This window comes from Spermophilus citellus (assembly GCF_964194105.1).
Source record: "Spermophilus citellus genome assembly, chromosome: 11".
Taxonomy (NCBI): domain Eukaryota; kingdom Metazoa; phylum Chordata; class Mammalia; order Rodentia; family Sciuridae; genus Spermophilus; species Spermophilus citellus.
Genome location: NC_138192.1, coordinates 61,906,308 through 61,919,752, shown reverse-complemented (window position 1 = coordinate 61,919,752; position 13,445 = coordinate 61,906,308). Strand labels below are relative to the sequence as shown.

At 37.3% G+C, this 13,445-nt stretch overlaps 1 protein-coding gene and 1 long non-coding RNA gene across 3 annotated transcripts in view; one reads left to right on the top strand and one right to left on the bottom strand.

Moving 5' to 3' along the window:
- The window catches only part of LOC308631339, a 58,808-nt gene that overhangs the window by 6,008 nt on the left and 39,355 nt on the right, over positions 1 to 13,445 (bottom strand). The gene's annotated exons all lie outside the window — the stretch shown is intronic.
- CYTIP (cytohesin 1 interacting protein) overlaps positions 1 to 13,445 on the top strand; it is a 59,857-nt gene that overhangs the window by 24,207 nt on the left and 22,205 nt on the right. The window contains exons 2-3 of one of the 2 annotated variants that reach the window (XM_081262456.1): positions 3,948 to 4,065; positions 7,389 to 7,468. In XM_081262456.1, the coding sequence (XP_081118582.1) occupies positions 7,400 to 7,468 (69 nt within the window). In that variant the 5' untranslated portion in view covers positions 3,948 to 4,065; positions 7,389 to 7,399. Of the gene's footprint in view, positions 1 to 3,947; positions 4,066 to 7,191; positions 7,469 to 13,445 lie in introns of those variants that run through there. The other variant, XM_081262455.1, reaches the window with a different exon arrangement.

Genomic DNA, 13,445 nt, shown 5'->3' with positions numbered 1-13,445 from the left:
TTGATAAACCCATAGTATTTCTTAGAACCATTATTTGAATCACAATCATACTAAAACTCATTTTTTCATTATCTATCTCCTCTCCTGGATCCTTATCTCCACAAAGCCAGGGGTCATATCTGGCTCCTTGTATATCTGCAGTGTTTGCCCAAGTATGGAGTGGTGGTACTGCAGAATGGTCAACCTTGTCATCATCCTTGGACCCTCACTCTGGACATCCTGGGGTTTAGCTGTGTACTCTAAGGCGAGTATGTTAGCTTCAATGTCCTGTCCTCATCCGGGGGATTATGGCAAATGAAGTTCTATTCTCATGACTTCTATGAAATTAAACACATTTACTTATTGCCTTTCTGTTATTATCATTAAATATTCACTAAGTACTTGTGGAATTCAATGGAAGGAGACTGCAGTTTAGCCATAATCCTGTCTTTAAACCACTCTGTCTCTTTGGGGAAGACTGGATTTCTGGGGTTTCAGTTTTTTACAAGAAAATAAAGAGAGTTAGATGAAATGATTCTGATGTTCTTTCTAGTCTGACATTCTGTAAATTCAGCCAGCTTCTTCTTATGACTTTAAGGAGAGAAAGTCTGGGAAGGAAGAAAAGGAAGAGAATAGAAGAAGACAGAGTTAGCCCTTTGATTCTATTCTTTATTGAGGATTATAATAAACAGTATGGATTTATGAAAGAGGGACATACTGTTATTGGTTTTTCTCCTGTGCTTAATACTTTGTGCTGTGTCTTTTTGACTTATTATTTTAATTAAATAAATTTTAGAACTATTTCTTGCCTGCCTGTTGTAACTCAGGCTGTGTGGTAGGTTATGGGCATATAGAAATGATTAATATACTCCTCTTCCCTGTATGGCATTTAAATCTCAAAGCAATTGAAAGTTCATATCTATTTAAAATTTTAAGTAGGCAAGTATAGAAATGAAATACAGGATTCTGGTTTCTGAAAGTTAACTTTATTGTTCCTCTGTAGTTCCTTCTGCTACACACACACACACACACACACACACACACACACACACACATACCCCTTTCTAGATTTTGAAAACAAAATTGGAGAAGGTGAGGCACATTCTATTCATTGCTTCCTGTTGACCCTTCTCTGTTGGTTCACTCACCATGTTCACAAACAAATCCCTACAGGTGGCAAAGTTAATCCAGGAAGCAGATGGTGAGCAGATTGGAGGGAGGACTATTTGGGGAATCCTAAGGTGAAAACTCTCCCTGGAGGTGTTTGGATGTAGTTTAACATCTTTGTCCATTCAATCGGGTTGAATTGGGAGCCTCTCTAGTTACTATTGAGCTGGGAATTGAATGGCGGGGAGAGTACAAGTGAAATAGGTTCAGAGTAGCATGTTTTAGGCAGAAGAGACAGTGAGGGCAAAAGCCCTGAGAAGGAACTGCTTGCTGTTGAAGGGACAGAAGGAAACCCAGCATGATCAGGCTATGCCACAATACGAACTCATGGGATCTACCAGGACATGCGGGACTATGAAGGACAGATTAAGGCGTTTGGATTTTATTCAAAGGTCAGGGGGAATCATCCATATTTCATGTGTATATTTTGTTGTTCCAAGTATCACACAAAATTCCAGTCCCCAAACAGGTTTCTTGTTTTCTAAAAAGTTATTTTCCAAAACCCTGAAGGCTTTCCCTATTCTGTGAAGCTGACAGACCATGTCTATTGAGCAAGAGTTAGATGAAGTAAAAACTGCATTTCAGGGTGACACAGGGCATTAGGGAAAGAGGAAGGAACACTGTTATCCTTGTTTACTTTGAATTTTGATAAAAAGATTTAGAAATGTAGCTGTGTGTATGTGTGGTAGAGAAGAATGGGATAATAAATGGCCCATGAGAAAGAACTGCCATTTTAGAAACAGTGGTTCTCAATACCTCAAACCAATATCCTTTTCTACCAGAAAAATTAGTTTTCTGTGATTAATTTTCTCTCCTTTGCTGTACTATTTTGTGGGGACTTCAGGAGACCTTTATGAGGAAGAACTTTGCATAGTTGGAAGAAAATGATAAAGAGACACCAAAGATCCTGGTATGGTAGCACTTGTCTGTAATCTCAGCTACTTGAAATATTGAGACAGGAGGACCACAAGTTCCAGGCTGGTTTTAGCAACTGGCAAATCTAGTGTAACACCAATCAAGTAATCTGCATCTCATGATCTTTCAAAGGACAGATTGTTGACTACTTTTTCAATATCTTCTACAATTATTGGTGTATTTTTTATTTCTGCTTTATGACACATGCACACATACTCACACACACACCACTTTCTATTTATATATATTTTATTTTCTTGCCTAAGTGTTTAAGATCCTGCTCTTCAACTTAAATGGATTTGAGTGAACTCATTTCACTAAATCATCACTATATAAACAAATGGATATAACCTACCAATTTTATTTAGTAGCCAAGATAATTGATTGATTTTTAGTTTCTTATGATACTAAATATAAATATATATACACACATTTGTTTATATATGTGTATAAATCAAATTTACCTTACATAAACTCAAATATACAATAATAAAAATAAAATATTGCCTGTGTAACATTAACCCATCTCTTATGTTACTCCAGAGAGTAAAAAAAAAAAAAAAAAAAAAAAAGGCTTTCTATCCAAATAAAGGCAAAGTCCAAAATAAAACCAAATAGTGAAACAACAAAGCAAAACAAAATGCTGTGGCAGTCTAGGAAGCCAAATAAAATCTTGTTCACATAAAGGCAAACAGCCAAAGTAAGATAAAGAAAAAAGTCAAAAACTATCTTAAAGTCAGGCCACAGAAGAACCCCTGTGTTTAAAACAACCACTCAACTCCCCTCCCACATGCAACCTAATGAATAAGAGCATCCCTGCTGCATGTATGATCATGTGGTAATAGACAGGGCAGCTCATAAAGAATCAAAGTCATTTCCTTTGAAGCTTTTCTTTCTGAATTCTTATTACTTAAGATAATAGCTTATTCTGTACCAGGCACTGTTAATGGGCTATTTTATCTATTCCTCCCTAAAACCTTTTGTTCAGAACTGTGAAAACTGAGGTTTATAGAGTATATTAATCAGCTTAGGCTGCCATAACTAATACCATAGCATAACAAATGCCACAGTACAAGAAATACCACATATTGGGTGGCTTTACAAAACTTAAATTTATTTTTCACTGTTACGAAGGCTGTGAAGTTCAAGATCAAGCTTGTGTCGAGGGCTCTTTCTGCGCTGTGATGGCCGATTTTTTGCTGTGTCCTTACATGGTGGAGAGAATCTCTGGTATCTCTTCTTTTGAGGGCTCTAGTCTTATCCTGTAAGGGTCCTATATGTCCACCCTCATTTGACTTAATTATGTCCTTACAGACTCTGTCTCCAAGTACAGTCACGTAGAGGATTAGAGCTTTAATATAAGAATTTAGGAGACACAATTCAATGCTTATTTTTTAAAGCAGCAGAGTCAGGATTTGAATCTAAATAGTAGCTTAGCACCAGAACTCTGCTCTGAACATTTTAAAGCTGCCTAAGATTCTCATAAGGATTAGAAATGGTTGGCAATATTTTCTCCAAGACCTTGTGTTCCCCACTCTTTGGCATATCTCTCTTACCTGCCTCTACCAAATCTTTTCCATGTCCAACCCCTCAGGGTTCATTTCAAGACTAATTCTTTCCAAGGGTATTTCCTTATGTATGAACAAAATGCCCTGTTATGGTATGGTGTCTCCTCAAAGCTCATGTGTGAGACAATACAAGAAGGTTTAGAGGTGAAATTATTGGGTTATGAGCGTCTTAACCCAATCAGTGCAGTAATCCCATGATAGGGATTAACTGAGTGGTGACTGTAGAAAGGTGGGGTATGGCTGGAGGAGGTGGGTCATTGGGGGTGTGCCTTTGGAGTGCATATTTGGTGAGCTGAGCTTAGTTTCTCTGTACTTCAGGACAGTTTCTCTGTCCTGGGCTGCTTTCCTCCACCACACTCTGCTGCCATGATGTTCTGCCTCACCTGGTACCCTGAGGAATGGACTTGGTCTTCTGTGGATTGAGAGCTCTAAAACTGTGAGCCCCCAAATGAACTTTTCCTCCTCTAATTGTTCCAGTCAGGTATTTTGGTCACAACAATGAAAAAGCTGGCTAAAACACGCTCCAAATAAGAGGAATGTTCTTCCCCACCCAAATAAAGGAATGTTAGTTATTGAGCATGTCGCTGACAGTTTTAAGAGAGATTCTGTACTCATCTGTCAGATAACCTTTTGGGGAGGTTTGAAATTTGAAATATCAGCTTATAGTACATCTTATTTTCTACAAGTTTGGTTTATCATATTTGATGCTTCAGAACAACTGTATTTCTGAACTAAAAAAAAAATCCCCTTTTTTCAATATATATTGCTTCTACTTTTTTATTAACAAATATTTACTGAACAATTTTTATGCTTAAGACATGAAATATAAATTTAATGGTCCTCCCTTTCAAAGAAATTAGAGGAAATTAGGTATTAGTGGAAAAATAGACTTGCATAAAATTAACTATAATCCAAGTATAATATGTAATATCTCAAAAGAAAGATCTAAAAATATATGATATAAAATTTCAGAAAATGAAATCAGGTAAGAGCTTGGAAATATTTTTATTTGATTTTATTCTGTGCACAGTGAGGTACCCTTGAAACCTTTTGAATTGGTAGACAGCTTGATCTGATTTATTTTCAGAAACACCTTTCTAAAATAAAGTGGAGTCTGTAGGGGAAGAGAGTTCAGGCTATTATAATTGCCCTCAGATAAATCCTAAAGAGAAGCAAAATTGTAAATAGTAGAACAGTTTTTGTAAGTCAAATACTTTTATAAGTCAAAAAATAGTTTGATGTTTGAAAGCCACATTCTCATTAAAAAAATGGTGTTTTCCTACAGTTTATCACAAGGAACACATTTGATCAGGATATTATTTAAAATATCTAATCAGTAGTATGACAGGGCCTGGCAATCAGAACAGGAACTGACCAATAAACATTGAACAGTTCATAAGGATATAAATAACAGGTGTGACCACATATTTATTGACTGAATATTAGACCCAAACACCTTTGCTTCTGACGTTACACTCATGAAGCCCATAATCTGAATGATTCTGCTTGTAAGCACACTTCATAAATTACATAATAAATTTCCAGTTCCTTAATTATTGATTTATTTTTATAATATACAGCTGAAGATGACTGTAAGATACAGAATTGGTATAAATTTTGTACTCATCTATAAAATTTGTTGTGTCAGTTGGCCTATGTGGTCTTAGAGAAAGCAAACAATTTATATTTGCTATTTTATGATATTAAAATATTTACCTAACTTAAAAATTCCTAGGAGTTGATGTATTGATGGATCATTAATAGTGTGGATTTAGCTGGGTGCAGAGATGCATACCTGTGATATCAGTCTCTAGGGAAGCTGAGGCAGGAGGATTGCAAGTTCAAGGCCATCCTGGGCAACTTAGTGAGACCCTGCCTCATGAAAAAAAGTAAGGGGATGAAGCTGGGAGTATAGCTCAGTCATAGAATGCCCCTGGATTTAATTCCCAGTAAGAGGGGTGGGGGAGGGAGAATTAAGGGCTAAGGATGTAGCTCAGCGCTTTATCACCCTGGGTTTAATCCCCAGTAACACTAACACACACACACACACACACACGCGCGCGCGCGCACACACATGCACGTGCGCGCATGCACACACACACACAAAGAAAAAGAAAACAAAAAGAACTAAAGGTGTAGCTCAGTGGTAGAGTGCCTCTGGGTTGAATCCCCAGTAACAATAACAAAATAAAGCAAAGCAAAACAAAACAAAACAAAAACAGAATCAACGAATGTGCTTCATAGCCTAGAGATGGTTTTTTAAAAAAAAACATGAGTTTCTCTCATATATATATACACACACACACACACACACACACACACACACATATGACATGAAAATCTTAATAACTGGTATAATATTTACTTGTCAAAATCTGTAGCATGGCCATCTACCTACCCCTAAAGCCAGTTGCACCTGTAAACTCTTTTATATATATATATATATATATATATATATATATATATATATATATTTTTTTTTTTTTTTTTTTAGGAGATGGACATCATTCTGCCTGTGTCATAATCCAATTCTAGTAGTAATGAGTCATTCTGTGACAGGGTTTTACAAATTTCTGATGACTCCATCTTTGGAAGCCCTGTTACAACTAACATTTGAAAAGTTCTGCTTGAGCTCAATTCACCTTGATTTATAGCACATGCATTCTACTTTAGTGCAAAGCTTTTCTAATTCTTATAAGTTCTAGAAAACTTCTTTCCACGTTCATTTTGATTATTCCTTTAACCTGCCTCCCCTGCTTCTTCCTCAAATCAGTTTTTTCAAAGTTACCCACCCATGACCTCTGAGGGATTAAAAAAAAATATTTGGCATCCAACACCCCTTGACACCCATTGACATTTGCAGGGACCAACTGGAAACTCGATTTGCTTGTTATCTTCTTGCTCACTTCATTTCCCAGACCACTTAGTGATGCTGCAATAACGTCCAATCTAAGCCATGGCCAACACTATGCCCTGAGTGTACTGGCTTTCCCTTCCCACTCTATTGTGTAAAGATGGTGGGTAATTTAGGGCAGACAAAGTAGTAGAAGGGGAATGAGAAGAATGCTAAATGGCTATAACCTAAATGATAGAGAATGTCTTTTTGATGAACACTAATGAGCTAGTGCCTACTTCGGGGAAAGTACATTACAAGGACTTTAAGAGAGAACATTATGACCAGCACCTGTAATTCTTGCTCATGTTCACAAGAACTGTCAGCACATCCTGGCTCTTGTACTGCTAATGTTAAGGAAGAGCATGGATGGGAAACAAATGGCAGAACTTGGGGAAGTGTTTCATTCTTTTTTTAAAAAAATAAAATAAATAAAAAAGCAGGTGGAGTTTTGAATACAACTAGCTAAAAAGTAAGTATGAAAGGATAAGAGTTCTGGCTGTTTGAGGGAGAAAATAAGAAAAGAACTTTTTGTTTTTTTGTTTTTTTTAAATCGCTTGAGGTTGTCTGAGGAGCTTAAAGCAAAAAGCATTGAGAAATGGGAGTGAACAGTAAGATAGGGTTTGTGTAACAAGTACCTCAAACCACAGGAGTCACGTGGGTTCTTTCTGCTCTGCTACTCTTGATTACTTGTCAGAGGGTAGTACATTTAGCTTCCCCCATCCTGCAAGGCCACTCAGACATGTGCAAGCTGGAGTAGTCTTTATTCACAATGTCTTTACAAAGGCTTATGCACCAGAGCAGCAATGGCAATTTGGTGGACTACTGCGGGGGTCCAGCATATAGCTCTTACCCCACCCTCACAGGACCTCTTACCATGGATGATAACAGAAGGATTCAGATGCTGGCAGACACTGTGGCTACTTTGCCTCGAGGACGAAAGCAGGTATGATAACTTTTTATTTAAAAAAAAAAAAACTTAAAAGTGTTTGTGTTTTCTTGAGAGTAGAGTGATATGTTCATCTGACTTCATACTAATCAGAATTAGTGACCAAGCTTAGGGGTGAGGAAAGAGGCAAGGTGCCCACAGATCTAGTAGACCAATTCAGAGATGTGAGACCAGAATCAAACATCTATTTTTCCATCTTAAAAGACTGTTTTTCTCATTTGAAGAGGTGCTCAAGTAAAATGAAAATCGTTGGGCATGAGAATGATTTGATCTTTCCCTCTTTTTGTTTTCATTGATTCTTTTCTTCCCGTCCTCACTATTCCCAGTCCTTGACAATAATTTCAGTTTATAATCAAAACAGGATTCTTTTTCTCTTGGAAAAATTATGTGCACTAAGTTATTTTTCTTCACCCCTAGGGACTGGCACATTCCTCATGCTCTTGGGAAGGATGGCTTTTTTGGATAGGTGAGTGCGGGATAGAGTGCCACTTCAGCTATTTAGTAGCTGTGGGATCCTGCACAAGTCACCAGCCTAATTTTCAGGTTGCTTTCTTGTAAAATGAAGATAATGGTAGAAGTACCTTTGTTAGGCTCTGTGATTCTTAGGTAAGGAATATGCAGTACCTAACAATGACCAATATGCAGACTGTGCTTATGAAAGGCTAAAATCTGTTATTTAAAATTTTTATTGCAGAATATTTCTCTAAAGATGAAAACTCATTTAAAAAAATCCAAGTCCTGAATTTATTCTGATTTTTTTGTCCTTCAATTTCTAAACCATAGCATATTTTTATGATTTAGTCTAGATTTGTTATATCCTGTTATTTAAACTTTTAAAAAGCACTTATTTAGAAAATATTCAGAATTGCTTATAGTATGATTTTTTCCCCCTTAATCTTGTGTATACATCATATGCACCTCTGAATCCTTCTGATATCAGGATCTTGGAGTTATAGCATGGAGGGAGAGTCATGATCTTTTTTTAATGATCCAATGAGTTGAGTCTTTGGTATTTTTCACAGTGAAGATAAGCACGTGATTTTCCATGACCTAGATTTTTCATCTTTCTCAATCCAAAGGGGTTTTACAGTACAAAGTTTAATATAATGATGAACATTTCCATCGATTGACAACCAATCTGAAAATAAAGCAACAAGAAAGCACCAACATCTTTATTCAGTTTTGAGATATAGAGCAGCCTGTTTTCCTTTCTCTCTATTTGCTTGAAGCTATCATATTAAATATGATTCATTCGACTAGGCCATGATTTCATGCTTTTGGTAAAATACTTACTGCTAAAGTTGGTCATTTTTGAATCAGAGTTGAAACTTACTTCCCACCCTCCATGTCCTCCATACCTGCAGCTTTACTTATTTTATTTACTTTTCAGCTCAGACATTTCAGTGCAATAGGTAGTTTCTGAGCACCCACAAGGGGACAGATGTCATGCTACCCATAGGAGACACTGAGTAGAGCAGCACATTTGTGGCCCGGAGGGGTTACAGTTTAGGAAGTGGAATGAATAAGCATTATACAAAGTAAATCGACATAAATCCTTTCATCCAGGTAGCATGTCTTTGAATACAACCTTGAAGGATTTTACAGAGGAAGGGAACAATTATTGCTGAGGTACCATCCTAGTGCCTGGAGTCAGGATTGTGTAACAATAGTCACAGTGCCAGTGGGACCCCATGCATGGGCAGGAGGTGCGAGGAGACCTCAGACCTGGGCTGCTTTGCAGAACATTTGGACAACTTCCCCTGAGAAAGAAGTACAGTCATCCCTTGGTATCCATGGAGGATTGGTTCAAAGACACCTCCCCCCACCAATGAATGTCAAAATCCGGGGATGCTCAAGTCACTGACATAAAATGGCATAATATTAGTGCATAAACTAGGCATGGCCTTCCTTATACTGTAAATCATTTTTAGATCACTTGTAATGCCTAGTATTATGTGAATCTATATAAATAGTTGTTATATTCAATTCTTTAGAGAATAATTATAAGAAAAGTCTGTACATGTTGAGTGAAGATCCTGTAGTTTTTCATTGTTTGAATTTTTCAGTCGGTAGTTGATTGAATCAACAGATGCAGAACCTGCAGATACAGGGAGCTGACTGTGATGTGACCTGCCCAGAGACCACTGAATGTGTTTGAACAGAAGAGAATTTAGGAACTTTATTCTAGAAACTGGGTGGGTTGGTGACTAGAAACTAGATGTGAAGGGGGAACTTTTGCATTAGTTAGAGAAAGAGGAAATGAGACAATGGAAAAGAGACAGAAAGACTTGAATATCAAAGGTATTGAAGACAGAGGAGGCACATTTGACTTTAAGCCTGAGTAGCATGAGTTAGAAAAAGGCAATCAGTAGAAGAGATCTGATTACTGGTGGAAGTTAAAAAGAGGATTTAGGCATATTAGTGTGTGTGTGTGTGTGTGTGTGTGTGTGTGTGTGTGTGTTTGTGTGTTTATACACTCATGAATGCACACATACAACCCAGACAAATCAATGTATGTGTATGTTCTTCACTTTTCTAGTTCTTCTCTTCCACTTCTGTCATATTCTCAGACATCCTGGACTTCTTCTATTCAAAGAGCTCTTTCTTGCTGTAATGAACATTGCTTTTAAAACAAAACAAAACAAAACCTCTGGGTTTATACAACCTTCTGATTCTATACAATTTTTATCAATGAAACTTGATTCCAATTTATCCCAACATTTTGGAATTTTCCAAATGGATGTTCACTGTGCAATGATTCAATGTGTTTGCTTGTTGAACATTTTCAATCTGTGGTTGGTTGAATCCATGGATATAGAACCATGAGGACATAGAAAGGACATAGAGAGCCACTGTATGTTTGAGCAGTAGAGAATTTAAGAATCTTATTCTAGAAATGTGGTGAGTCAGTGAGTAGAGACTAGTTTGGGGAGAATGATCACCCTTTTGGCACTGACTAAAAAGCAGGCAACAAGATCCCTGGGAGGCATTCACAGTAGCAGGTGCTTTGCGGCCCACTGTTATTTTCAACACTGGGAGGGCTGACGTCAACAATTCATACTTCTTGTTATTGTTGGCTTTGGTTTCTGCAAAGCTGTATCTGGTTAGCTTCTAGTTTCAGATTAATCTTTAGAATCAGTTCGTGTTTGCATTCAGAATTGTTTAAAAATAAATTTCTGTGTGTGCAGATTATTTCAATAGCGCATTTGTAGGAAGCACCAGACATCCCAGTAAGGCTTCTAATTTTGAGCATAGTTTTAGGGAGGGAAAATTCCTGGAATGGAAAACTCTTTAGGAAGAAGAAAGAAGGATAGTTTTTGTTAATTGGGGGTGGGGGGGCAAAGGTGTAGTGACTGTCTGACCAAAAGCAGTTTTTACAGAATGCTATCATGAGAACCAGGAACCCCTCACATGGGCAAGAAGCTTGGCTGTGTGTTAGTGGCACCACAGATGGATACCTTTTCCGTGTTTTTTTATTAGTTATGAAATTATTACTAAATAGGCAATTTCTGGATGACTGATTTCACATGCAAGTTCAGATAAGGAATTTGGGCTGAACTCTGTAATGTGTATTTCTCGGTTGGTTCTGCCCTTTAAGAGCTTTCAGTATTTCTGTCAGCACATCTATCAGGGACCATATCTCCAAAGGTTTCTTCTAGAAGATTGGGACTATCTCATGATGTTAGGTAGATAACTGTGTTTATTTCACTACAAAGGAATTTTTAAAAATATATTCTTTGATTCATTTTGTGGCATTTAAGAGGTCCATGAGTCTGCTGTCAGACCTTCCTGAGAAGCTGCAAATTCTGCTTAGATTCCTTAAGGGCACTTACAAGTTAGAAAATTGACATCAGCTCAGTCATTGTGTTGTATCTTTGAACAGTCTCTGGAAGCCCTGTTGTCCTAATGCTCCTGACTCAAAAGTGGCTGAGGCATGATTCGTGGAACAATTGGGAAGTAAAGATGAGACAGGGGACTGGAAAGAGCAGAACTCATACTTTGAGACTTTCAAAACATTAAAAACAAAACAAAACAAAAAAACCCACCTGTGTTTCTATATTCTCTCCTAATTCCACTCTTTCAGGAAGTGAGAACTCAGAGCTGGATAAGGAAGTAACCATGTGTAACTTAGCAGCAGAAGTGGCTAGAGTGTTGAACTTTGAGCCTTTTTGAAGCAAACAAGCTATGTGGCTGAGGGGCAGATTTCCCCTGTCTTTTGCTAACTGACAGCTGAAGTCAGTTTGGTCTTGGTTTCTCACTTCATAGAAGGAAAAAAAAATACATTTTGAATATTAATGCCTGATCTTTTAAGTCATCTGACTGAAAACAGAAGAATGATGATAAGTTCAATGCCAGGCGTCATTAGTGGCCAGTGAGGAGATAAGGAACTTTGTGTATTCAGCCGTCATAACCAAATGTGTGCTTTGCAAGCCTGCCAAATTGCTAAACCTAGATTTCTCATATTAGATAATGTGTAATAAAAGACAGCTGTTGCCAGCATATGCCATGAATTGCACACCAGTTCCTCATTCATGATTTTTGGTGCCTTCACTACAGGTCTGGAGAGGCTCTGGCTGGCAGGGTGGTTTGGGGACCACCAACTCTGCTAGTCACATTTTTGAGCTGCTCACCCTAGGGAAAAGGTGCAAGGGAAATTCTTCCAAAGTGTAAGACCCTTGGTAAGACCTTAGACATGCTTAATGTCACTTGGGCAGACAGTTTGGTGGGTGAGCCTTGGGATATTTCTACATCGCCTTAGTCTGATAGTGCGGATCAAAATCAAGGAGGCTGTGTGGAGATGTGGCCAATGTCAAAGAATTTGATGGTGTCTAATTTATTCAAATTGACTTTTATTTATGTTAGGTGCCTATAACCAACTCTTTGTTAATCCAGAATGGAAACTTAATTTATAAGTGGAACAAGTCTGATTTTTTTTTGGTGTGTGTGTGTGTGTGTGTGTGTGTGTGTGTGTGTGTGTGTGTGACAATAATACAAATGAGTCAGTCCTCAGGAATTGAACACCTGTGTTTCTCATGTTGTGAAAGACAAATATTTTCATTTTTGTATAACTGGCTACATAGAACGGTTAAAAAAGGGGAGGTGGGGAACTTTCATTCTTATAGAAGTCTCTGATCTGTTTTGTGAACCTAAGAGATTTTAGATTTTTTATTTAAAAGGCCAATTGGAGAAAATCTTGAGGCTTATTAGTGCTCTGATTATAGGCCTAGGAAAAGGGCATTTGAAATTGCCAAGGCTGGACATTTTAATAATTTATCATCTCTTGCCACCATCGTTCATTCATTTAGCAGTTGTATATGAAGACATTACTACCTTACTTGGCTTTCTACTAATGATTTTTCTTTACTTCCTGCTGTTTTGGGATAGAGGGAAGTTTTCCCCCTTCTGTTTGTTTTCTTTTATTTTTAAATCTTGCTATCTATTTGAGATTTAAAACTTTTATCTTTTTTTGTGATTACCTTTGAGTTTTCCTGTGAATGCTTAATTTAATGAAAGACAAAGTTAAAGAATATCTTAATACAACACTCTTGTACTTGGATACTTTAACTTGGGTCTTCCCTCGATATTCACTTGCTTGTGTTGTCTAGTGGTTTATTTCTGTTTGTCTCCTTTGCTATTTTTAAGTTCCCACTCTATTCTAGGCCCTGTGATAGGCACTGGGGTGGAAAGTAAAACAAATACTTTTCCCCAAGAGGTCTGAAGCACAGAGATGATTATCTACAAATGTGAAGTATCTGGTCAAATATGTTCTCCATATAAATATATACACATATGACCCTATGACCATCCATATGTGAATATATAGATAACATGAAGACAAGGTAGCAAGAGCAGTATTTTAAAAATATAAGCCCTAGTCTTGATTACAGATGACATAATTAAATATGGCTAACCTAAATACTTAAGCATCTGAATTCAAGGAAGAAGGCAAGCAGATGAAGGCAATGAAAATAGA